General features: G+C 46.7%; 1 protein-coding gene across 2 annotated transcripts in view; it reads left to right on the top strand.

Moving 5' to 3' along the window:
- ek1 (eph-like kinase 1) overlaps positions 1-25,051 on the top strand; it is a 66,911-nt gene extending 41,860 nt beyond the window's left edge. Inside the window, exons 9-17 of one of the 2 annotated variants that reach the window (XM_031583808.2) lie at positions 5,634-5,701; positions 6,547-6,672; positions 7,442-7,627; positions 16,506-16,567; positions 17,336-17,545; positions 18,943-19,092; positions 21,243-21,433; positions 23,958-24,080; positions 24,832-25,051. In XM_031583808.2, the coding sequence (XP_031439668.1) occupies positions 5,634-5,701; positions 6,547-6,672; positions 7,442-7,627; positions 16,506-16,567; positions 17,336-17,545; positions 18,943-19,092; positions 21,243-21,433; positions 23,958-24,080; positions 24,832-24,946 (1,231 nt within the window). In that variant the 3' untranslated portion in view covers positions 24,947-25,051. Of the gene's footprint in view, positions 1-5,633; positions 5,702-6,546; positions 6,673-7,441; positions 7,628-16,505; positions 16,568-17,335; positions 17,546-18,942; positions 19,093-21,242; positions 21,434-23,957; positions 24,096-24,831 lie in introns of both variants that reach the window. The other variant, XM_031583807.2, reaches the window with a different exon arrangement.
- Positions 25,052-26,652: the final 1,601 nt, after the last annotated feature.

The following is a 26,652-nucleotide window of genomic DNA, read 5'->3' as shown; positions in this document are numbered from 1 at the left end:
AAAGCTATTGCTGAAAGTGATGTGTGGACGATCGTATAAATCATGGTAGTTATTGCTGTGCGGCTCAATTACATATTTATAGGAGTAATTATTTCTAATGAATTCACTGCGCACTTAAGATGTTTTATAGATGCAGGATTTAGGAAAGTGGTCAGCTACTAAAAGTCCTAATAACACATCCATTTTGTTCCAGTTGATGTTGCTTTGACTCGTTAGGAGTTAATAGATGTGTGTCTTTTCTTTGAACTGATGTGGAATTACATGTGTATCTCAGTCACTGGTGCTGGAGAAATGAGATCACAACGATGTCAAAGACCCGAGACCATTGAGTTCTCGTCCCCTGAGTTCTCTATTTGAGAAAGGGTGAGGTGACATGATGCTGACTGCTGATCAGTGGTGAATCATACATGTATTAGACTTCCGGCACCTTCCATGAGTATGAGCACGACTTTGTTTGAGCATGGGAAATCTGAGAAATAGTGGAACATAAAATATTATTTGAGTTAGGCAACACAAAAAAATCTTAATTAATGTTTTGATCCCTTGACTTATGAGTGCAATAACGTGACTCAAAAGTAATGATGCCTTAAGAGAATTGAAAAGGAGTAGTATTACTGCTGGGATATCATGGGCTCGTACCTCATTAAAACACATGAAAGATGCCATAAGTACAAGGACACACTCTCTGTACACAACACCAACCACCAGCAGCTACTGCTGACCATGCTGCAGGCTTGTGTCCTTGTCACTGAGAAGGCGCACACAGATACACGCACAATCACACACACACACACACACAAACACACACACAGACACACACACACACACACACACACACACACACACACAGACACACACACACACACACACACATACATACACACACATACACACACACACACACACAGAGAAACACACACACACACACACACAGACACACACACACACAGACACACATACATACACACACATACACACACACACACACACACACACACACACACACACAAACTGCTTATATATAGCTCACTTCACCTCACTTACACTGGAGACATCATTTCTTAGTGAAGGCCCAGGGTGCTGCCTGTCTGTAGAGAAGCCCAGGGTCCTGCTGGATGTGTCTGTGTTTTAGAGGACATCTGTAGATATAGCCTTTTAGAGGCTAAGAGGCCTGGTGTGGCTGTGTTGTAGAGGACATCTGTGGATATAGCCTTTTAGAAGCTAAGAGGCCTGGTGTGACCTGCCAGCACTCTCTTTTACTCCCTGTTTTAGAAAAAAAAATTGGGGCAACCTCACTTGAAAATGGGAGGCCAAGAATGTTTGTTCATGCTAAAGCATCCAATTCAAGATTGCCAAAGGCCTTTCTAAGTTCATATGGACAATACCTTCCCTGGCCATTGGTCTGGGATGATTGACAGACCTCGTTAAAGAAAAGTTATGAAATGACTGGCTCATGCATAGACAGAGAGAGGTCCAGTGGGTCGGACTGATCTTGAAACAGTCCAGACTGTAGTTCTCTGCCATTGTTATGGTCGTAATTAATGGGGATAAGAACCCAGACTCCTGTCTTAGAGGCCCAGCAGGCTTATGCATAGTTTACTACCTACCAAGCCCATAGAGTGGGGGGGACAAGTGATGTAAAAACTCTTGGTTGAGGGAAAAGCTTGAAGCAAACACTTTTACAGATTGTGTGCATGTATTTTCATCACAACATTAAGGGTCCCGACTGAGAAATGTTCGCTATGATTTGCCAATGCCTGCAGAAGTGTGCAGGGGGACAAAAAGTGATTTTGGATGCAGCTCTCAGTCGTTGTGGCCCCACTGAGTATTGCTGTGACTGCAGCTCTGTTGGGGGTGTTTTTCAGGGGGGGGAGGTGTTTCTTGGTGGGAGGAGGCTAGAGTTAGGTTATTTTTTTTCCAAGGATGAAGACATACAGTTCTGCGTCAGCACTTTCATAGAGGAGAAGCCCCCCTCCAGTTCCCCCATGCTGGGGTTCTGGTTTGAAAAGAATCAGACACATGCGCGTGCCTGCACACAATCATAGACACACACACACACACACACACACACACACACACACACACACACACACATTTGCACAACTACAAGCACACACGTGGACATGCATGTGAATACACATACTCACATGCTCATAGAGACACACACACGCATGCACACTCTTTCTCTCTTTCTCTCTCTCTCTCTCACACACACATAGACACACACACACACATTTTCCACTGTCAAACTAAAGTATTGAGTTTCTGTTTAGCACCACACACACACAGAAAAAAGCAATGAAGCATTGGCGAAGAGAAAGAAAGCCCAATGTCAGCAGAGACTGTGCACAAAGACAGCAGGATTTAACACCTGCAGAGAGTGACAGAGCGCAGGAGGGAGTGTGCCACAGTGAAGCGACTGCATGGCAAAAAAAAAATGTAAATTGAATAAACAGGTTAACATAATCACACACCGTACCAGAGGCCTGGTATGAATATGAATAGAATGAATTAAGGATGGAATAGAGAGGGGTATGTGCAATTTATGTAAGGTGTACAATATATTTCTGTATATATTTCTGTCAGGTGTAGAAATGAGACTCTTTATAAGGCTGTGTAAATAAAATGCTGCTTGTTTAGTTTATTTAAATCAGTGTGCGTATAGGTAGATAAGAAAGAGAGAGAGATTGAGACAGAGACCTTGCATCCCTCTTTGAACAATCCCCACCAGACCCCCACAGTGTGACAGGGGGAAGTATTTCATCAGCGCGCAGGAGCCGGGGAGCAGCAGGTGCAGGGGGAGGGTTTAGCGTGTAGCACCTCAGGGGCAGAGGGTTGGGAGGTGGTGGTGGATGGGGTGAGGGGGTGAGGGGGGCGCTGGAGGAGATCAGAGCAGGGGGAGCAGAGCAGGTTGGCAGCTGAGGGAGGGTGGGAGGGAGTTGATCTCTGTCTCTCTCTCTCTATCTCTCTCTCTCTCTCTCTCTCTCTCTCTCTCTCTCTCTTTCTGATTACCACATGCCACTATCAGAAACCCCCCACCACCAAACACAAAGCCACTCACACACTCTCCTGATCCCCAGATTGCGTCCCTCTGTGTAAGCATGTTCTGGTTAATAGAGCACGTTGTGACCACATGGGGCCACGTGTGTGTGTTTGTGTGTGTGTGTGTGTGTGTGTGTGTGTGTGTGTGTGTGTGTGTGTGTGTCTGAGGTAGGGGTCTGTGTGTGTGTGTGTGTGTGTGTGTGTGTGTGTGTCTGAGGTGGGGGTCTGTGTGTGCTGGGGGTGGGTAGCCAGATGCATGGTTGCCTGTGGGCAAATCTGGGGGTGTTTGACAGAGGTTGCAGGGGTCTCAAGTAAACAGGTGGATCCCCACCCCCCAAAACCCTATCCTACCCCTACGCCAATCCTCTCCCCTCATTAAAATCACTGAGGGGAAACCACCCACAAGAACCCCACTGAACCCCCATACTTTTCACACACACACACACACCCTCCAGAAGGGTTCCCCTCCTCCACTGCGTGCCCTAAAGCACCCACCCAGCTGTGCCAAGAATCAACAGGATTAGCAGGATGAATAGAACACTTCCCCAATCCCAGCAGTCAGTTAATAAAGCCCCTCGGTAGAGTCCTGCCTGTGTATTTGTTTCCACAGCCTCTCAATAGACCCTAAGTAGGTCCCTCCAGTGCATACTAAACTAAACTACTTTCCTCATAGCCCTCTGTTTTTACACCATTCGCTCACCATACCCTTGCCTTAGGCAGACCTTTGCCCCTGTGTTTGCGGGTCCACTGGAAAGGGAGAGAGTTAGCCAGTAGAGCTTTCTATTAGAGTCCAGCTCTAAAGTGCTTGTTTTTCACAAACCCTGGAGCAGTTAACATCATCAGACCCCCTGGTGCAGTCTCCTAGCATCGCTAGGCCCCCCTGCTGGGTAGGTCCTGTTTCAACTGCCGGTTCCTCCAGCCCAGCAGTTCGAGTCTGGCCTCGGTCCCCCCCCCTCAGGCTGTCATTACTGGGCAGGGACAGCTGACAGCTCCCCATGAAGGCCCCGGACATGGAACTCCCCCATATTGATCTGTGATGTTAAGTCAATGGCCAGAGCTCCGGTCAATTACTGTCTGAATATAAACCAGAGTGATTATAATAGGCCTCTTCCCTGCGGCAGCTGCAGCTGGGTTTGCAACGGCAGCCAAATCAATTGCGTCATTATCAGATACTCTCAGATTCTCAAACTCGTCTATTTGCTTTCCACGTTTCAAGATATAATTCAATATTTCAATAATGTTGTTACATGTGTGATGTTGTGATACGTTTCATGTTGGACTGATATGTTTAGTGACTGTTATTTTGGTGGATGTTATTTGTTCCTCCTTAGCTACCCTAGTGATAACCACAGCTATTGCACATGTGGAAAACATGCAGGCAGAAATATTGATCAGTGTGTGTTAATCCCAAACAAACTAAGAAGATGCAGTTTCCGGCTTATTGTGAGTTATGCATCTAGTTAAAAAAGTGCGCTTGGCATTAATATTCAACGGCACATTTTCCCCTTCATGGTGCAGGTTTATTGAGCTCCGCTCCCAGGGGAGGGGACAGGGATTTCCACGAACATCTGCTCTCAGATCAGTAGAGCCTCACCTTTGCCTCTCCTCACTCAGCTCTCTGCTATTTCTGTCTACCGCCATCCAATTTTTCCAGGCACCCCCAAACAGATGGCCGGAGGATTATATGGCTTGGCAGCACCCCTCTCTATTTTGTAGCGCGTGTCCTCGCACTTTCGCTTACACTCCTCGGAGCGATCTTGCGTGTCCTGAGTCTCAGCTGAAGGTAGATATGGACGGGAAGGGGTGGATGAGTGTCAGAGGGGCGGATTAGCGGTATAATGAACACCGCGACCGGACGGAGAAGCTGGCTTCTGTCCGCCCCCTTTTCTCCACGGCCTGTTCACGTATTCATGATCTAACGCCTGCGGTCTGTTCATGGTCTGGCAGGGCTCTTTGGAGACACTCTGGTCTGTGGAGAGATCTGGTCTGTGGAGAGATCAGGTCTGAGGGGGGACCTGGAGGTCACTGGGATCATTGCCCCCCCCTTAGGAGCAGCTGCTCAGTCTGGTGTGTGTGTGTGTGTTGCCCCAGGATGACGTCCAAGAGAGGAGAGAGAGATAAGATGAGAAGGGGGAGAAGAGTCTATTTGCAGGTGTTAAATCAAATCAAGAGAGTGCTCAGGCTGACAGCCGCAGACTTTTATAAAGTCTGAGAGTGTAAATTAAACTGTCAGAGATGATGTAACACCTGTAAATGGGGAGAAGGGAAGAGCTGGTCAGGGTTTTTTACACTTGCTGGGCCTGTTGCTATTAGCTTTTTGCTAACACTCTAACAGTGCTGTTTTACCGTGTTACCCTGTTTTATCCTGGGTCGCTGTGCCTTGCTGTATTACTCCAGCAGAGTTAAGACCCTGGGAGCTTACCCATGGACTGGACGTTACACAGATGCAGTTCTTAGGCTAATCCTGCTGAATGGGGTCTTGAACATACCTTTTTCATCCAACAGAGCTGCAGAGCGAGAGGAGGATATGTGTGTATTGTACAGGAGATTGCTTTGACTGATCATGGCTTTTGGGTTTTGTGTTGCTGCAGGCACTGTGGTTACATAAAGGCCAAGCAAGACCCAGAGGAGGAGAAGATGCAGTTCCAGCATGGCCGAGGTACAGGACATGCTTGGCACACATACACACACACACACACATTTTCTCTCTCTCACAGACACACACACACACACACATTTTCTCTCTCTCACAGACACACACACACACACACACATTTTCTTTCTCTCACATACACAAACACCCACACACCCACACACACACCGACACAAAAACTCACATACATAGGCACACACACACCCAGTGCACAATATGACAGCAGTTGCACATAATCTCCTATACCCACTCTAACTGTAAGTTATCTCTACTGTACATTAGTACAGTACATCATTCAGTAATTCATAAAGCTACGAGCAATGATAAATGGGCACTTGCACCATGTTTAAAGTAACCCTAGGCTCACTTCAGACATAAATCTCTGGGTCGCCGAGTCAGCTGTCTGCGGCACGTGGGGAAAGAAGACCTCTTAGTAAAATGTTTTCGATGGTGTGACAAAAAAACACCAGTTGTCAAGTGTCGCGCGTGTTTTTTGCCCACATGAAGCCGCCCGGTATCAATTTGTCACGTTAAAGTGATCGGGGATGTGTGCGGAGGGCCTGCGTGTGTGTTTGCCGCCGTGTGACAAATGACGCCAGGCCGGCACTCAAGCTGCCTAATGTGTGTCTGCTCTAATGGCACCTCTCCCGCCTGCCACACGCAGAAGCCTAATGAGGTTGAAAATGCGGTGGCAGCCTCCTTTGGGGAAATGGATGGTAATGCTAACGCTAATGAATGGCGGAAACAGATCGCAAAGTTAAAAAAAAGAAGGGGAAAAAAAAAAACAGAGAAAACTCTCACAACAGATGTTGAGTGCCTTTGCTTTTGCTGACGTGCTAGTTTTCTTCCAGTCAGCCTGCCAGGTAGCCGGACCTACATCCACCCACACACATACGAGGACCCCAACCAGGCCGTCCGAGATTTTGCCCAGGAGATCGATGTGTCCAACATCCGCATTGAGAGGGTGATTGGAGCAGGTAAGCGGACAGTTCTTGTGCTTGTGATCCTGTGAACCTATTAGCATGCTGTAAAATGCTCATCATAAGCTGTGCTGTTTTAAAAAGAAACTTAAACATAATAAAATGTATAGGATATTTTGGGCTAACCAGCAAATCTATCCCTCAGACTATCACACTAGAAAAAAAAACATTTCGTTTTCATAATCTTCCAATTCGAAGTCTAACCATCTACCTGTAAAGGGAAGGTCGTCACCATAGCACCAGTGTAGTACTCTGTGACTCAGGTCAAATGAATGTTGAGTAGAGCATGAGCTAACGGTCCAGTTGGCACCAAAGCGGATAGATTGCCACACAGCATGAAAGGCCAAGCGCTTTCCCAGAAAGCCACGGTCCTGAAGGGCTTTAATCCAGCCTTAATCTGTCACACCTGATGCTACCAATCGAAAACTCCTCAGGTCTTGGATTAATTGTATCCTCTTGTGTGCGTGCGAGTGTGTCTGTGTACACGTGTGTGCGGACATACTTGGGTAGCTGTGCATGTATGTGTGTTAAGGTGAATAAGGGCCTTGATAGAAAACTTCACCTGTTATGTCTGTTGTGTTTGGGTGAGTGTGTGTGTGTTTGTGCACATGTGTGGAGAGGCACATATGTTCTTGTGCGTATGTGTGTTTTTGTTCTTATGATATGTCTATGTTTGCCTAATTGAAAACTCCCTTTTGTCTTGTGTGTGTGTGTGTGTGTGTGTGTGTGTGTGCGTGTGTATGCACATGCGTTGTCCTGTGCACAGGAGAGTTTGGGGAGGTGTGCAGTGGGCGCCTCCGTCTGCCCAGTAAGAGGGAGATCCACGTGGCCATTAAGAGTCTGAAGGCAGGCTACACGGAGCAGCAGAGGCGCGACTTCCTCAGCGAGGCCAGCATCATGGGCCAGTTTGAACACCCCAACATCATACGCCTGGAAGGAGTGGTCACCAGATGTGAGTGGCTTCAGTACACACACACACACACACACACACACACACACACACACACACACACACACACGCGCGCACACACACACACACACACACACACACACACACACACACACACACACACACACACACACTTAAAAAACAAACACAAAGATACATGTGCTCACACACACACACACACACACACACACACACACACACACACACACATACAGGTGAAAAGACACACATAAACAAAGATGCACTTGACCTTGTCAACAGAACCTTCCTGCCTCACGTTGGAAGAGCCGTCTAGATACTCATAAAAAACACGAAGATACAGTTTCTCACAAAATCACACACACACACACAGTAAAAAAACATAATTTACTGTAATATCCCCCAGAGCCATGCTTGACCTGACTCTGAGCTTTGCAAACATACAGCGATGCAACTGCATATATATTATTGTGTGTTAATACATAACATGAACCAGAGGCATTGCACCCACCCACACACACATTCTCTCTCTCTCTCTCTATCTCTCTCACACACACACACACACACACACACACACATACACACACCCACACACACCTTGTCTGTCCCTGACCTCATAAAGGCCGTATAATTAGATATCTCACACAGGTGTGAATATTTCAGATACTCCCTCAGCTCTCCTGGGCAACGACCACCGGATCTGATGGTCCGAGAGCACCGAGGTGGTTTTAGTGGTCGTGAGGGAGAAGAAAGGGGCTAATGGTGTCAGTCCCATTCATTATTTCATAAGGAAGCAATTTGCATCACAATACATATTGAGCAGAGTGGTGCGACTATGTTCTGCTGCCCGCATCTGTCTGTCACGATGCAGGGCTCCGTCATTAACACCCTCCATTCATCGCCGGCTCTTACCGTGATGAGAGCGCAGGCCTAATGGATGTAATGGAGGTTGTTGTTGCGTAGGCGATCACCTACACTCACAGGTAGACACAACCATGTGATAGACCACTCATCCACTCATGAATAGACATGTCTAAGAAGTCTGCACATACAGGCATAGAGAGAAGCTAAAAGTGTTGAAAATATGGTGTCATTTTGCTCATCTTTACAGCTATCTTTACAGAATGTAAACAAGCACAGGGGCAGGAATTGAGCATTAAGTAAAAGCAGAAACTGAGGGATGAAAAATAATGTTGGCGAAATAAAGTTGTGATTGAGCACATATGAAAGTTGCACGGCTGCGAGCTGTTAGCTAATTACCTAGCTCACTAATTTTAGACAAATAGTCCTTAATGGCTCTTTAAAATGGCTAAGCTGCCATTTTAAAAACACATCTTCTGCTGCTCCTGGCATTTGTTGACACGCAGTGCAGTCGATACACAGGGCGATCGTCTAGTCAAGCCTTAATCCATGACGTATTTCCGGTCGGAAAAATACATCGAGAGTGAGTGCTCAAAACTAAAGTGACAGCAAGCAAACTGAAAAATCAATGCGACCCTCATGTCTGTGCTCAATCACAGGCTGTATACGCTCATGATATCAACTTAATTCGCCACACCATTATTTTTAGTTTCTGTTTTTACACTCTGGATTGTTATCCCTGTACTTGTTTATATTCTGTGTGTGCTCTCATAATAAAAATAGCAAAAATACGTCATATGAAAACGTGAGACATGCTTGGATGTGATGTGTGTCATTACGGGTAATGACAGAATTAAATAATTGGTGTATGTCTGTTCAAAGGGACACACTCGCATACACACACACGCACACACACACACACACACACACATCAACCACTACATGTAACACACACACACACACACACACATACACACACACACACACACACACACACACACACACACACACACACACACACACACACACACACACACAACCACTACATGTAACACCCACTGTCAGACCTATAGTATGTCCTAAATAGGGTCATACATATTTATACTAGGTTCATGAATTTTAATTACCAAAAATTCCTAATTGGTCATAGGTTCCTTTTTAAGGGGGTCATGAATATTCGTTCCATGCATTTTAACAAAGATTAATCCCCTTCAACGTTTCTTGAACACTTCCTCTCCCTAATGCGAAATGTAAATAGCTAGAGCCTTTCTGTGTGATTTTGTCCAAACACTTAAGATTAATGTTACCTCACAGGAGTGTTTGTCTTTTCCTCTGCCCTTCAAAAGCAGGAGAGGTGGTGTAGTCTGTGCCAACCGGTGCAATAATGAATTTGGCTGCCTCATTCATTCAGCAAACATTAGGGTTAACAGAATTCATGCAGAGAGCCCCAGAGAAGCTCAGAACATAGAGAAGACTGGTCTGAAGAGAGGATTAACCAATGGTGTTATCAGTACTTGTGCTGTAATATTTATGTTGCTTACTTAACGCAGTTGGCAGCAGTCGATAAGAAAATAAACCTTCATTTCAGCGGCAAGTTGTTAACATATACTTTACATTTTGTAGCAGCTAAGGAGAAATATGGGTCATTAGTTCTGTTTCAACCCACGGAAGCCTGTCGTCTGCATTGAAATTTTACTGGCTGGTCATTAGGTCTGGATTTAGTGTTGGAGTAGACACAGTGTTGATGCACAACCTTCATTTCTTATATATATATATATATAGATATATAGATAGATAGATAGATAGATAGATGGATACACAAAGCAATTTCCACTACACTGTGCATAAAACCTCACTCTCAAGGTCAGGAGTGACTTTACTGAGGATGACAACTAGCTTTGCCTTGAGGTTATGCCAGCTCAACAGTAGCTTGCCTTGCACGCACACACACACACACACATGAATACGCACATACACACACACTCACACATACGTGCGCACATCTGTGTCCATTTTGTCTCAGTATCTTTCATGGTTCTATATGTCTTTATGTGAGCATGGATGTGTGTGGTGTGTGTGTGCGTGATATGATGATATAATGGCAGGCATAATAACCCAACCATAAGAGCATGGATGTGTGCGGTGTGTGTGTGTGTGTGTGTGTGTGTGTGTGTGTGTGTGTGTGTGTGTGTGTGTGTGTGTGTGTGTGTGTGTGTGTGTGTGTGTGATATGATGATATAATGGCAGGTATAATGCCCCAACCGTAAGAGTAATTTCACAGCTCACAGCTCCGGCGTGTGGCATACAGCAGGCTGAGGTGAGAGGTCAGTGACCTTCTTTACCCCTCAAAATCCACCCAGTTGTCAATCAAACTCCACCAGTGCCAGAGGAAAAGGGGTGTGAGTGTGTATGTGCTTGTGTGTGTGTGTGTGTGTGTGTGTGTGTGTGTGTGTGTGTGTGTGTGTGTGTGTGTGTGTGTGTGTGTGTGTGTGTGTGTGTGTGTGTGTATTTAGAGAGAGAGATAGAGAGAGTGTGTGTCAATAACTAAATATCAAAAGTTTGAGATACGAGCTTCAGATTTAGTTTTGCTCAGGTTTTGCTGTAAATACATCCTATTTAGCCATAGTTGTTTGAAAGTAGTGTGAAAAACATGTGTGTGTGTGTGTGTGTTGGGGGGGGGGGGGGGTACAAGACTGTTTGTGTGAGTGTGCGCAGGTGTGCATGTGAGTGATTTTTTATTGTCTGTGTTCAAGCTTGCCTGCACGGATGTTGCGTGAGCTGATTAAAATCAAATGTACACGCATCCTCTCATGCATAGAAGCCGCCATCCCCCCCCACCCCCACCCCAACATGCCCGTTTAGGAAGTGAACAAAGCCAGCAAGAGCGACACAACCAGTATATCATTACGCTAAAAGGCAGAGGAGCGGCCCGCTGATGAAGTGCATTGTGATGCTAATTTTCCTCCTCCGAGAGCACGGCCCCCCAGAATGGCGCTTTACTCATCACAGACCCCTCGCTATCACCCTCATCTGCCTGGCGAAAAAACAGAAGCCTGTCGTCGCGCCCATTATCTTCCTTTTGTGGGGCTAACTGTCAGATTAGCATGCTTATCTTCCCTCTGATAACACTCATTTCTGGCCCATTTGGATTTGGGCTGATGTGTCTTATTCTTTCTCTCTTTTTTTTTTCTGACAGCCCCCCAATTTAATATGAGGGGAGACAGGGTTGCGCTGGATGTCTTTGTGAACGCCACACAATAGAGGTAGCAAAGACCTGATGAGCGCACAGTTTTTTAAGAACTTCATCAAATGTATGTGCTCTGTCAGTCAAGGTCAAAATAACTTTTGTGCGTGAATGCATGTGTGTGCATGTGGGTGTGAGAGAGAGACAGTGTGAGTGTGTGTGTGTGTGTGTGTGTGTGTGTGCAGACACTGATGGGAGTATTGTGTGTTTGTCACTTTCTATTGTTGCATTTCTGAACATCGGCAACTTCATGATTGACCTATTGTGTCGGTTCTTTCCATTACGGAGCCAAACTTCCTTTGGTAAGCCATTGCATTTCTGTTCTGGTGTTATCATTTATAACACGTGTAACTACGCTATAATAGACATCCAGAGTCCCTCTGCGACCAGTCTGAAGTTAGTCCTCATCACAGATAGGGATGTGAAATCAGAGCAGTATAGTTCAGTGTGATTGGCATCCTCTGTTGCTGAGCTGGCACTCCTGCTGGTCTGGGGTCAGTGTCCGTGACGCCGTAGGACAGCTCCCCTCCATCATCTCCTGCTGATCCCTGGATCTCATCTCTCTCCCCCCCTTGAGCTGATAAGGAGTAATATGATGATAATATCAGCCTTGATTAAAGGCAGTTCCGGCACCAGGGGCCCGAGTTCAAATTTAGAGTCGGCTGTGGAAGGCAGCCAAGCCCGGGCAGGTCATGAGCTTTTGCTTTAATCATTCCCTTCTTACACACACACACACACACACACACACACACACACACACACACACACACACACACTCCATTCAACCCCCCCCCCCCCCCCCCCGGGCGGTTGAAGAAAGGGAGTAATTATTCTGCTCACCTAAGAGCGTGGGCCAGCTCGTTTGGGAACATCAATCAGAGGCGATAACCTGCAGCATCGGGCGTAGCGCTCGTGACTCATCTTCATAATGAACTCATCACAGTGCCCACACACACACACACACACACACACACACACACACACACACACACACACACACACAAATACACCCTTTTATAAATGGTATTCCTGCTTAGTATTAATAAAAAAGAGAAAAAAATAGCAGACCTCTGATACATTTCATGATGTTTCCTGAGTGTTATAGATGTGCATCTGTGTGTGTGTGTGTGTGTGTGTGTGTGTGTGTGTGTGTGTGTGTGTGTGTGTGTGTGTGTGTGTGAGAGAGAGAGAGAGAGAGAGAGAGAGATTGGTCATGAGCGGTGTGCTATCTGTAGTGTACACAGTATGTAGTCTATTAAAATCTATACTGTTAAGTATGACCTATGTAATGTATTTATGTCAAATGTACTGCATGTATGCTCAAAGTAATTTGTCTTTGCAAATTAAACGTCAGCTGTCAGTAATAGCTTTCACACCAAGGGTATACAAAGATGACACTCTTCAGGGTGATCAATCACAGTTTGTCATACACAACTCAAAATGTAATGTTTTGATTATTTGAGCAAGTCAGGTAGGAAAAGATATTCAGTCAGGAATAAAGTATTGTTACATTTTTACATTGCTACCCTTGTGTGTGTGTGTGTGTGTGTGTGTGTGTGTGTGTGTGTGTGTGTGTGTGTGTGTGTGTGTATTTGTGTGTGTGTGAAATCTGTTCATCTCTTTGTGTCACAGAATGAGGTGTAAGTCAGGCTGATTCATTTCCTTTAGATTGCGCAAATAGTATGATCGTGCACGCATTTGAGCCTTTTCTTATCAGGGTCCTTGTGTTCATCCTTTCCATACTTTGACCGCACTTGCACACACTCACACACACATGTATGGAGACACACACACACACACACAGCCATCAGGCAAGGGTGTGTTGCGGGAGGAAGGTTGCTGTCAGAGTGATTTGTCCCGCATGGTTTGCTTTAACACACACTCACAGCACCAGGCCTACCTCTCTGCGACCCTGCCACGGTTGCCATGGGAGTTACTGTCCGAAGGCCATGACGAACACGGACATGATATACCCAGAGTGACAGCAGAGAATACCCATAAACATAAACACAGACACATACACACACACAGGCACACTCACACCCAATCCCCCATATGCAAACACACACACACACACACATTTATGTGCCCATATGCAAACACACACACACAACTATGTGCCCATGTACACATATACACACACACCTATGTGCCCATATGCAAATACACACACATATACACACGTAACAACATCACTGTCTTAACACACATACGCTCACAAACACAAACAAATTACCTTACATTTATAGCTTCTAAACAGACTCACAGTATTTCTCCCTGGATAACATTAGCAGAGGTTGCAGACGTTTGAGCTAGAGTGCACCAGAGAGTGGTACACTGAGTGAATGAGACAGTAGTGAGCGTGCACTTCCACTGGGATACGTTTTCATTTCCACGCACAATCAAAGCACATTAGTATCTCCCAGTTCTAAAGCGACGAGGAGGCCTGATAGGGTTTGCTTTACCTGTCACCATTTAGCCAGCTCTTAGTTCGACCTTTCACCTCTGCACGCTCCCAAAGCAGTAAAGAGTGACAACCTCTAGAGCAGGTCTGTGCTCCATTGGCTCCAGCTGTATGGACGTCCTCCTGCCACGTCTGCCCCCAGAGGGAGGGGCTCGTGACTGGGCTCGTGTCCTGAGAGAGACGGGCAGCATGGATGACAGGAGGGCAGTCAGGAGTAGAGCTCGGGGGGTGACAAGGAGAGAGGGGGGGGTGGGATGGGGTGTCAGAAGTAGAGAAGAGGAGAGAGAGAGAGAGGGAGAGAGTCAGAGCGTGTAAGAGAGAGCACAAGAGAAAGAGAGATAGAGAGAGAGTCAGAGCGTGAGCGAGAGAGCACAAGAGAAAGAGAGATAGAGAGAGAGTCAGAGCGTGTGCGAGAGAGCACAAGAGATAGAGAGACAGTCGCCAAAGCCTGAGAGGAGAGAGAGAGAGTCAGAGTGTGTGCGAGAGAGCACAAGAGAAAGAGAGACAGTCGCCAAAGCCTGAGAGGAGAGAGAGAATGGATGTCAGGAAGATACGCCCATCACTGACAGATGATAATCAGGCTAGATTAACGCTGGCAGCCCCTGCTGAAGCTGTGTGTGTGTGTGTGTGTGTGTGTGTGTGTGTGTGTGTGTGTGTGTGTGTGTGTGTGTGTGTGTGTGTGTAGGGGGAAGTAGTGGGGGAGACTGGCTGGGGTTGGTGGAGGCGGTGGAGGGCTGACATGATTGGCAGCATGTTATTTCGCCTGGGTTTTGAGAGAGGGCTGGGGGGCATGGGGCGGCTTTTTAATCACTTTCTGAAATGCAGGTGTAAAGATTCCTCCCCCCCTACTTCTGCCATTACGTCTCAGCCCAGTGTGTGTGAATGAGTGGATTGTGTATGCATATGTTTGCATATAAATATATGTGTATGTGTATGTGTATGTGCATACGTGTGTGTGTGTGTCCCAGACAGTGCATTTGGAAACATGAAACAAAAAAAAGGACTGCAGTAGAAAAATGCCAAGACAAGGCAATTATCGTTCAGTCTCTGCAACAGTAGGTGAGCTCTCCATATGGGAATGATGTTGTTTTGTGCACTCACTTTATCTATTTATCTGTGTATCCTTATGAATTATTAATGTGTGACTCTCTTTGCGCAGTAGGATTTGCACGGCATAAGCTAGATGCACCATAGTGTGACCTCTTTCTGTATAGGTCAGGTCTTTTATCTGGGATATTTGTCTTACCTTTAGATCTAAATAGTAGAATTAAGTATGTGTGGTTGTAGTGGTGGTGGTGGTGTGTGTGTGTGCGTGGGTGTGTGGGTGTGTGCGTGTGTGTGTGTGTGTGTGTGTGTGTGTGTGTGTGTGTGTGTGTGTGTGTGTGTGTGTGTGTGTGAACGCACTGTAATGAGGTGAACACTTTTCCCCATTAGTGTTTTTTTGTCACCCTCCTCTCCCTCTCTCCTCCTCTCCACTCTGCAGGCCTATTCATCTCTAAGAGTCCCCTAAGGACCCACACCTCTTTATTTCTCTCGCCATCGCTTCCTTCACTCTCGTTCTCCTTCTCCCTCTCACATCTTCTTTCATCCTCTCTCTCTCTCTCTCTCTCTCTCTCTCTCTCTCTCTCTCTCTCTCTTTCTCCCTCTCTCTCCCTCTCCCTCTCTCTCTCTCTCTCTCCCTCTCTCTCTCCTCCTCTAACACCCTCCTCTCACAATACCCCTCTATGTTGGTCCCTCAATTTTCTACCACCTTTCCATATCCCTCTTTTTCTACCTCCACCCATTCCTCTCTATCCCTCTCTCCATCCCTCTCGCTTTCCCTCTCTCCATCCCTCTCTCCATCCCTCTCTCCTGAAGGAACTCATTACCATGCATGGTATTTCTGGACGGAGATATTCTCTGTGGACTCTCTCGCTCTAATTATCCTGCTGACGGTTATTGAGAGCTTTGATTAGGGAGCTGTCGGTATGACTAACAGGCAGCAGGTACACGTGAAAAAGAAGGGGGGAGAGAGAAGGGGAGAGAGAGAGAGAGAGAGAGGGAATGGAGGGGACACAAAGGGGGGGTGTCCTCTCTCTCTCTCTCTCTCTTGGTCTCTCCGTCTCTTTGTCGACTCAGAAATGAAATAAATATGGGACGCGAAGAGGCAGCCATCTTTTTGTGTGTGCTTCTCTCTCTCTCTCTCTTATGTGTCTTTCACTGCCAAGAGAAAACTGATTGCAAAACCTGTTATTTAAACCCCCTCCTTATTCTCTCTGTTATCCTTCCATCTTCTCTCTCTCTCTCTCTCTCTCCCTCTCTCGGTCTCTCATCTTTCTTTTCCTACACTGTAGGTAAGCCAGTAATGATCATAACAGAGTACATGGAGAACGGCTCATTGGATACCTTTCTGAAGGTGAGTGAGTTGAGTGGCGCTACCCTCTGTGATGTAGAACAAAACCCTGATCGCCTCGAGAAAATCTCCTTCTTATCCTTCAAGTTCAAACACACACACACACACACATTTATTGCTTCCTCCCGGTCTCATGTCCCAGCTCAATCTGGCAGGGGAAACAGCGAGTGAGGGAGACGTGTCGTGAGACGTGTCGTGAGAAATAAGACGGATAAAAAGAGGAGTAAATGACAAGAAGATGATCTTGTCTGAAAGTTTGGCTTTCCGGGCACAGGGCCGTAATGAAACGTCATAAATCTTTCCCATTGCTCACATGAAGAGCCAGGATGATTGCGGAAGTCGTGCAGCGCATGGAAATGGGCCCCGAAAAAAAGGGAGACATGTTTAATCAGCAGGCCCTTGATTTAAGGATCACTGGCAGGCTGACATAAAGAGCTTATCTGTTCATAGCGCCTTGTGAGAGGGGAATAACTGAAGATCTTTGTGATCGTTTGATCCACATTTTGCCCCATTAATAATTTGTGTGAATACTGCATTACAAATAAAGGGAAAAAAACGAAACATCTGCGATCAGTATTTTAATTTACGATGCTGCTTGATTTAGTGTAATTCCTTACTTGTGTGTATAATATGTACTCTGCTCCTCAGCTCTTCACAGCAAACACTAATCATGCTCTGTAGTTGTTCTAGAGATGCATGTGTGTGAAGCTGACCGGCTTATTGTAGAGTTGACCTGACCTTGCCCTTGTCTGGTGGTGGCTCTCTCTCCAGAAGCACGACGGCCAGTTCACCGTCCTGCAGCTCTTGGGCATGCTGAGGGGCATCTCCGCGGGCATGCAGTACCTGTCCGAGATGAACTACGTGCACCGCGACCTCGCCGCCCGCAACATCCTGGTCAACAGCAACCTGGTGTCCAAGGTGTCTGACTTTGGGCTGTCACGGGTCCTGGAGGACGATCCGGACGCCGCCTACACGACTCGGGTGAGTCCCCATGCCCACAATACACCACATCCTACTCAGGCTGACTGCGTGCTATAAATGGAATGAATGAAAGCATATGAATCTAAGGACGCCATATCCACTACGTCAAAAACTATCTCTCTCTCTCTATCTCTCTCTCTGTTTTTTCTCTTCCTTTCTTTGCTATACTCCCTGATGAAAAGGGCAGAGTGATTTTGTTGGTCTCAAGGTCACAGCCAAAGCTTTTACTCCTGCATTTTGCGCCTAGCCACGCTGTTGTTGAGAAGGTGTTTCACAGGCTCTCACAAGATGCTCTTGAATGATGCTGAAAGCGTATTTGAAAATAAAGGCTTTCAGGTATTTATGGATGAATTCTTACACCAGGGTGTAAGGACAGAGATTAGCTCCTCTGTAACGACTAGTAAGAATGCTTCATTAATTTGATTTGGCCTTGGACGACAAAGGTGTGTGTCACAGTACTGAAAAGAAAAATGTATTCTATTTCCAGTTGATACGGGATGTACAATTGAGGGATTCTTTATTTGTGTGTGTGTGTGCCTGTGTTTGTGTCTGTCCATGTGTGCACACATGATGTGTGTGTATGTGTGATGTGCACGTGCGTGTTGCCTTGCCATAGGATTGTCAACCTTCAGTTCCTGTAAAAAAATCTATTGTAGTGGTTGTAAGTGCTGTGCCTTGGGTCTGCGAACAAATCCTCCTGAGGAGAGAGGTGAATTCTGAGATAGTAGAGGAGGAGACAGCTGGAGGGAGAGAGAGAGAGAGAGAGAGTAGTGTTGGAGTAATGGAGACCTGGACCAATCATCAGTTGTGCGTCGTCACCTACGAGCTCAGCCATTATCGTGACAGAGGCCCATGCAGCCTATGAAGCTGATCCAATTCAGCACAACCTTTATGCATTATCCCCCCCCCCCCCCAGCAGTCTGCATATCTTTGTGGGGGGCGGGGGGGAGCATGGAGTAGAGTGGGAAGAGGGAAGGGAGAGGGCCAATAGAAAATACGCTCTGCTTCACAAGTGGGAGAGGGTAGAGAAAGAGAGAGAGAGAGAGACAAACCTAACAAAACAAAACTGTTTTTGTTGAACAAAACTGTTTATGGACTGCCAGCAGAATTGCCCTCTTCACATGTATTTTGGTCTTGAAAAGTCTTTTTCATCTGCATGTGAATTTGTGTTTTCCAAAAAGCTTTCTCTTCAGGCCTCTCGCAATGACAACCTCTAAAATGACAACTTTATCCCCTGTCAACAACCATGTCAGCTACCTGTCACCTTAGCACTTAGCGTGTAGCTCTTGTGAATTTCTCCTGTTGACAAGTTTAGCCATTTTCTGACTGAGTGGAATGTAAAAGTAGAAATAAACTGGAATGGAATGGAAGTGTAAGATTCTCTGTGCTCTTTGCAGGGGGGTAAGATCCCCATCCGCTGGACGGCACCTGAGGCCATTGCCTACAGGAAGTTTACCTCAGCCAGCGACATATGGAGCTACGGCATCGTCATGTGGGAAGTCATCTCTTATGGAGAGCGACCATACTGGGAGATGTCCAACCAAGATGTGAGTAGCATCTGTCTGTCATCTGTATATCTGTCTGCTTGCCTGTCTATCTACGAGTCTTTTACACACACACGCATGTACTCACACACACACACACACACACACACACACACACACACACACGCACACAAACACACACGTACACACACACACTCATACAAACACAACTAAGTGAACTAGAACTATAGACCAACTGTACAGCATACAACCACATATGGTCGCCATACATTTCCAAATGTGGATGTTTACAGTGTACATAGGTGCACACTAAAATCAGACACACAAAACCAACGTAATGTTAATATCATAACATGTGTAGACGTCTCTGTCATCAAGCACAGCTGTCATGCCTTGCTTGATATGTAAGGAGGTTCAGCCGAACTTGAGAACATGATTTCGATTCCTGTGAACTCTGAATGGCAGGAGATGTCTGTAAGCAAAGTCAATAGAAACCAAATGGACAAACTGCCTCTGATCTGTGGCGGTTCAACTCATCCATAAGAAACTCACAGCAGGACTGCCAGCGCTTCCTATAGGCCTTCTTATGTATAGGTGGTATCCCTCTCTCTCTCTCTCTCTCTCTCTCTCTCTCTCCCTCAGTCTCTCTCCCTCTATCTCTCACTCTCTCTCACTCACTCTCTCTCTCACTCACTCTCTCTTTCACTCTCTCTCTCTCTCTCTTTCACTCTCTCTCTTTTCCTCTCCATTCCCTTGAAGCGCACACATGCACATACTGGACTGTATACTGATTGTCGTAGCAGAACTCTGCCTGTTCACCTCTCTCACGTTTGATTGAAACCTCATGCCATGAGTTGATCCAAATTTTTTTTTACCCTGAAACACTGCTCTGGCTATGCGCATACACACACATACATTCATGTCCGTAATAGAGCTGTCCCGTTGGAGTACTTCACCGTGTGTGTGTGTGTGTGTGTGTGTGTGTGTGTGTGTGTGTGTGTGTGTGTGTGTGTGTGTGTGTGTGTGTGTGTGTGAGCCTGCAACAGAATGACAACCCCTTTCCTTCACACAACGGTAAAAAGATTAAATGCATCTGGAGATGGTGAGCGCTCCCAGCCTTATATCCACAGGAAGGCTTTCATTCTTCCCCTCTCTTCTTCTTCTTCTTCCTCTCCTCTCTCTCTCTCTCTCTCTCTCTCAGTCTCTCTCTCTCTCTATCTCTCTCACTCACTCTCTCTCTCCTTCTCTCTCTCTCTCTCTCTCTCTCTTTCTCTCTTTTTTGGATTTGAAACCCGTGGTGGCAAGATCCAGGACGATTTTTTTCCACATCTGAAGCTCCGCTCATTTATTTATCTCCTCCCTGGGAAGCCTCGACTGCCAGGATCCTTTTTTCTCTTTTTTTTCTGCTCTTCTTCGTCCTCAGCTAAAGGGAAAGAGATTTGGGGATGATGTTGGATGGCAGACCGTTCACATCACAACAGGGGCAGCGTGAGCCTTAGCACACTGGAGAGAAGAGTGAGTGAGTGAGTGAGTGAGTGTGTATGTGTGTGTGTGTGTGTGAGAGAGAGAAGGCACGATTTTATTTATTCAATCAGCATGGCTTCAGAAGTTCACCCTTACATCTCCAAATAGAACCCCCCCCCCCCCCCCCCCCCCCCCCACACACACACACACACACACACACACACACACACACTCCTCTTACTCCCACACTTCTCACCAAGGGAACACACTCTGCCCCTGCATCTGTGGAAGAACAGCCCTGCAAGGCACGGCTCAGGATAATGTGAGCATTTGCATCCGGTGCTGTAATGGCCGTGTCAGCTGCCAACTCTCCCAAATTAAACACTGCTCCTTTGGGGAAGAGAATCAGCCGTCTGATAGCGGGGAACACTTTGAAGTCGCACGATTCTCTTCTCTATTCCCAACAAAAAAATTTCCTCTGAAAGTCTGTAAAGAAAAATAAAGAAATAAGTCAAATCCCATAATAAACCTATATGGAGAATACTTGAAGAGAAATAAAGAAAACCTTGCAGTCTGCCCATCTCAGACTAATAGACCACTGAGTAGGCCTGCATATGTTTCTTTGGTGGATTGGTTGTAAGTATTTGCAGTAGTGATCCGCAGGACTAGTCTTTTTTGGGAAAGACTCGCAGCTTGTATATAACCGCCATTCCTCTGTCCCATCTCAGGTGATCAAGGCCATAGACGAGGGCTACCGGCTGCCGGCGCCCATGGACTGCCCTGTGGTGATGCACCAGCTGATGCTGGACTGCTGGGAGAAGAACCGCAGTGACCGGCCCAAGTTCGGCCAGATCATGGCCACCCTGGACCGCCTGATCCGCAGCCCCAGCTGCCTGAAGCCACTGGCCAACAGCTCTTGGTGAGTCCCGTCACCTGATACTATTCGCTTCGTACGCTCTATACTCAGGCCTCCTCTCATTCTTATTCCTGAGCTGTAGGAGTACTAACGAACACACTCACTCACTGTGGGTGGAGGCATACTCTATTCCATCTACTCACCTCAAGAATATATTGTTTACTTTTAAATGTTAGATTTGTGCAGTGGTTAACATCACTGCTTTGAAAGCGTTTGGCCTAGTTGCTGCAGGTTGTCTGTAGGTGGCTTTGGATAAAAGTGTCTGCTTTTAAATACCTTTGTGTATTTATTCACTACATTGCTACTTACATTTGTGTAATCACATATTCGGGTACCCTAAGTCTTTCTCTGATGCCATCTTTGTGAGAGGCCCTGCAGCTCAATCAGACTATGTTCCTCGTTCCTAATCTCACCCATCCATTCAGCTGTACTTCTGTGAGCCCTCAATTCCTACAACTACACATCCAGTCATGTATGGCTTCATACCCTTCACTACTCCATCCAACCCTTCCTGGGAGAAAGAACTGAAGCTCTGAACTGAACTGATCTCTGTGCTTCTACACCCCTTACCCCCTTCCCTCCATCTGCTTCCTCATGTTCCCGTTTCTGTTCCCCCACACGCTCTCCCCCACGCTCCTGCCAACACTCTCCGTTGAGCACCTCTGTTCTTGCTCACGCTCACGTGCTAACCCTGAGGCAGACAGGCAGGCAGGCAGGCGTTTCACACCCTCAAACCCTCCTTTACTGTAATACCAAACAAATGCAACTCCCTGCTCTGTCAGCTGTCTGCGTTGTCAGCCGCCTGGTACTGAGTGCCTGGCCAATTGAGAAAGCAGTGAACCAAAAATAACAGCGCAGAGACATTAGGAGGCCATTTTGACTCAGGTTCAGTTGAGACGCCTCGGGTAGTTGAAGGTGGCTGGTCCTGCGGGCGGAAAACGTGCTGTTAAATCAGACACGAACCAAACGGCTCTACCAGAAGGGGGCGGGGGTGGGGGGAGGTGATGAGTCACCCAGTAAAAGCAGATCGGATCCAGACAGCGATCTGATTGGACTACCCATTAACCTCAACCTAAGCTGTCACCCACGTCTGTTTCCCCTCTCAGTGTAGTGCTGGTGAGAGTGTGTGTGTGTGTGTGTGTGTGTTAGTGTGTGTGTGTGTGTGTGTGGGTTGGGGGCAGTGAGGGAAATCTCATCTCCCGTCTTCCCCTGTACTTTCCACAGGGGCGCTACTCTTCGATAGGAAGCAGATGGTATTGGCGTCTGTTGTGGTAGCGGTGTGTGTGTTCGTGTGTGTGCGTGTTTGTGTGTGAGTGTGTGTGTGTGTGTGTGTGTGTTCGTGCGCACGTGTGTGTGTGTTTGTGTGTGTGTGTGTGTGTGTGTTTGTGCGTGTGTGTTTGTGTGTGTGTGTGTGTGTTCGTGCGCACGTGTGTGTGTGTTTGTGTGTGTGTTCGTGCGCACGTGTGTATGTGTGTGTGTTCGTGCGCACGTGTGTGTGTATGTGTGTGTGTGTGTGTGTGTGTGTGTGTGTTCGTGCGCACATGTGTGTGTGTGTGTGTGTGTGTGTGTGTGAGTGAGAAAGGAAGACTGGGCCTGGTCTGTAATCAGGCCCCCTGCCTGACCTGGGGAGTCTAGTGTCAGCCTCTACTGGCACTGTGCTGATTCATCTTAACAAGCTCCTTCACCTCACTGCCACTCTCTCCTCCACCTGCCTCTCTCTCTTGCTTCTCTCCTCTTCGTCTTTCACCTCTCGCTCTCTCTTTCTCTCCCTCTCTCTCTCTTTCCCTTTCTCTCCCTCTCTCTCTCTTTCCCTTTCTCTCTCCCACTCTCTCTCTTTCCCTTTCTCTCCCTCTCTCTTTCTCTCACTCTCTCTCTCTTTCCCTTTCGCTCCCTCTCTTTATCTCTCTTTCTCTCCCTCCCTTCCTCTCTCTCTTTTTCTTTCTCTCTCTCTCTCTCTCGCTCACTGCTGTTTCCTAACTGCAACACGGATCAAGGCTGTCTCTTCGGCCCTGAGGAAGCTGCCCACTGATTGGCCGGCTGTATGGGCCCATTCACAGTGTGCTGGCTCTCCTGCTGGAGGAGAAGGGTGTCAATCAATGTGTCCCCATTTCATTTGAAAGCTGAGAACTCGCAGCACCTCTCCAGCAGTGCCGTGGCTGGGACAGGACAGTGTTTTCCATCGTGTGGTGTGGTTTCTACTCAACGCTGGTGGCACAGGCGTCACCGTGTCAGATTGTCACCGCAGCGGTCGGCTGCTCACAGAAACCACGCTGTCACACACGACAGAACTCACCCCTTTGGAAAAAACACATTATGGATCATGTTTAGTTTCCATTAGGACAGAGGCTGAACAGCTCTACTCAGATCACAAGCGGAGAGAAATGATCCGTTATTCCAAAAGTTCTATCCCACTATGTGACAATGTACAGTGTATATAAAGTGTTCCAAAGATGATTACGTAAGCTGTATTTGGCCATGAACCCCAAATGGAGGTGAGGCTGATTGTGGTCCTGTCCTGCGTCCACAGGGAGGAGCCTCCGTCCCCAGAGGCGGGCGTCAGCACGGTGGAGGACTGGCTGGAGTCCATTAAGATGAGCCAGTACAAGGAGCAGTTCAGCGGCGCCGGCTACGTCACCCTGGACTCAGTGCTGTACGTCAGCGCCAGGTAACACCCACCACACCAATGATAATAATAATAATAAAACTTTATTTATATAGCACCTTTCATGCAAAAGAATGCAGCTCAAAGTGCTTTACAGCAAATACATAATATGCACAAAGAAATTACATGCACATAAAAATAGACATCAAAGAAACATAACTCAGATATAGTGCAAAAAGATAAAATAATAATTATAATTCAAATTATAAAATTGAATACATAAAATGCATAGCAAAAGATAGAAAATAAAACTGACACTAATGACTGACGTGACCTCGCACGGACCAAAGACTTGAGCTCCATGTAGGCTCTAGAATGCATTTGGTTGAAAGTAGTGCTTAAAAAATATGTTTTGCAAATTCATACATGAAAACAATTGGACAGATAAATCTGAGAAATCCTGTAGCAGGAGAAGTTAGAGAGACCAAGCGGGTTACATTCCTCCAATATTAGATACTGCCACTAAGCAATGCACTTAACTGACATCAGTGTCATAATGGAGCTCTTTAAAGGCCAACAGTGAGAAGCTGTGGTATGAAGCCTTCCAAGCTGAGTGTCTACAAGAATGTGAATGGCAAGCAGGGTATTTGCGGTAAAGAGCCATCATGCTTAGCCAATACACAAAAAAATCGAGTTTCTCATCTTGGGTCATAAATGAAGCCATAACAGCTATTCAGACAGTATGTACAGTCGCAGTACTTTCGCTGACCTCCCTTTCCCTCCTGTCTCTTCCCCTTAGCGATTTGGGGAAGTTGGGTGTGTCACTGGCCGGCCACCAGAAGAAGATCCTCACCAGTATCCAGAGCCTCCAGGACCAGCAGCACCAGCAGCAGCAAACCCACGTCCAAGTATAACACTCCGCCCTGCTCCATCGGTGTCCCTTCAGCCCCTTCCAGAGACTCAGAGAGAAAGACAGATGGGGGGGCCGCTGGCACTCCTGCCCCCCCCCCCCCCCCCCCCCCCCCCCCCCGGGATCGAGGGGGGGTCCTCCACCAGCCGAGTCCTTTAGTCCATCCACCTCGAGAGTCTTGAGCCTCTCGACAGGCAGAACACTGGAAGGAGGAGTGGGTACCTGTCTGACGGAAGATCATCTTGAGTACTTGCTGCGCTGAAGGATGACCATCACATCTTGTGAATTTGGCAAATACTGATTAAAAAAGATACACCAGAACACTTTTTTCGCTGTATGAAATGGAACACATGGACCAACGACCCCTCGACCTGGGGTCAACACGGCACTTTGAAGCCCACTGAAGACTTTGTACAGAAGGACATTCCTGTCGCTCAGAGGAGCAAGGCCATGTCTGCTGGTGGATTTTTAGACAGTTTTGACACTTTTGCCACAGATGGTCTTATGCTAAGCTAACACAAAGCTGTTGTTTTAATGTTGTTTTGTTTACTAGTGTGTATTATAAGGTCAAGTGGACCTAACCTGAGAAGATGTGCATAATTATACGGGGCAACTCAGAGGACTTGTTCTGATCCAACCAACATGCGGAGCAGAGCAGGTACCGCGTGTTGACCTGAGGATTGCTACAGTAGAGATCGGGACAAGATGGCGTTGGCCTTAATAAACCCCATGAGAGAAGCTGAACGGTCAGCGGGTCTTAAGACCTTTCTTGAATGAGCTTGGCCACCACATAGACCTTAACTGGAAATGTTCACCTGAACTCGGCCAAGTGGTGACAGATTCAGTGATATGTTATAGAGGACTCTGCAGGATGGCATTTGCTGACTTCCAGCCATTGCGTGTGTATGTGTGTGTATGTGTGTGTGTGTGTGTGTGTGTGTGTGTGTGTGTCTGTGTCTGTGTCTGTGTGTCTGTGTGTGTGTGTGTAAGTACGTGTGTGCGTGTAGAATGAGGGAGAAACCAGCACAGGGACATCGAGGAGGAGATCACAGCAACCACTTCTGACTGTGCATCAGACGCACCATGGTGCATTCAAATGATGCAAGCATGGTAAACAAGGAAGAGGAGGATAGTCTTGCACACACTGACATCGATTGATATTACACTCCATTTTGATCCTGATTTTTTTTTCCTATGGAGTTCAGTGAAGAGCCTTTCCTCTTCTGTGTGTGCTTTGAATTTGTTCTCAAGTGGTAATATCTTTTTAGCCCCTTATCTTTCGAGTCGACTCACGGTCTCACTCTCTTTTTTTGTCTCTCGCTCTAGTTCTGTCTGCCCCTTTCTCCTCCTCCCCTGCAGATGTTGGTAACACTCTTCAGAAACATTCAAAGTTTGTGTTCATATTTAGCACCATGTTTAGGTGTGGTGAAAGCCGTACGCAAGAGTTCAGACTTTAGCAGAAACTGTATATGATTCTATGGTCGTCGCACATTCAATATTTATCATAGTGTCGTCCGTCTTGCCGTAGTGCAGACTTGTTTGGTCGGTGGAGCTACACAGTATAGAATGTATATTTGTCTTGAACAGTGAGTCGTGTAGTGTAGCTTTCTGCAGGTACCTGAAAGAACAGTGACGATGCCAAGTTTATTTCTTTCTCTCTTTTTCTCTCTCTCTCTCTATTACTCTCTCTTTCTAGTGATCTCTCTCTCC

The sequence above is a fragment of the Clupea harengus genome, chromosome 17 (genome assembly GCF_900700415.2).
Source record: "Clupea harengus chromosome 17, Ch_v2.0.2, whole genome shotgun sequence".
Lineage (NCBI taxonomy): Eukaryota > Metazoa > Chordata > Actinopteri > Clupeiformes > Clupeidae > Clupea > Clupea harengus.
Note: the sequence above shows the minus strand (reverse complement) of the source record. Positions and strands in the feature narration are given on the sequence as shown.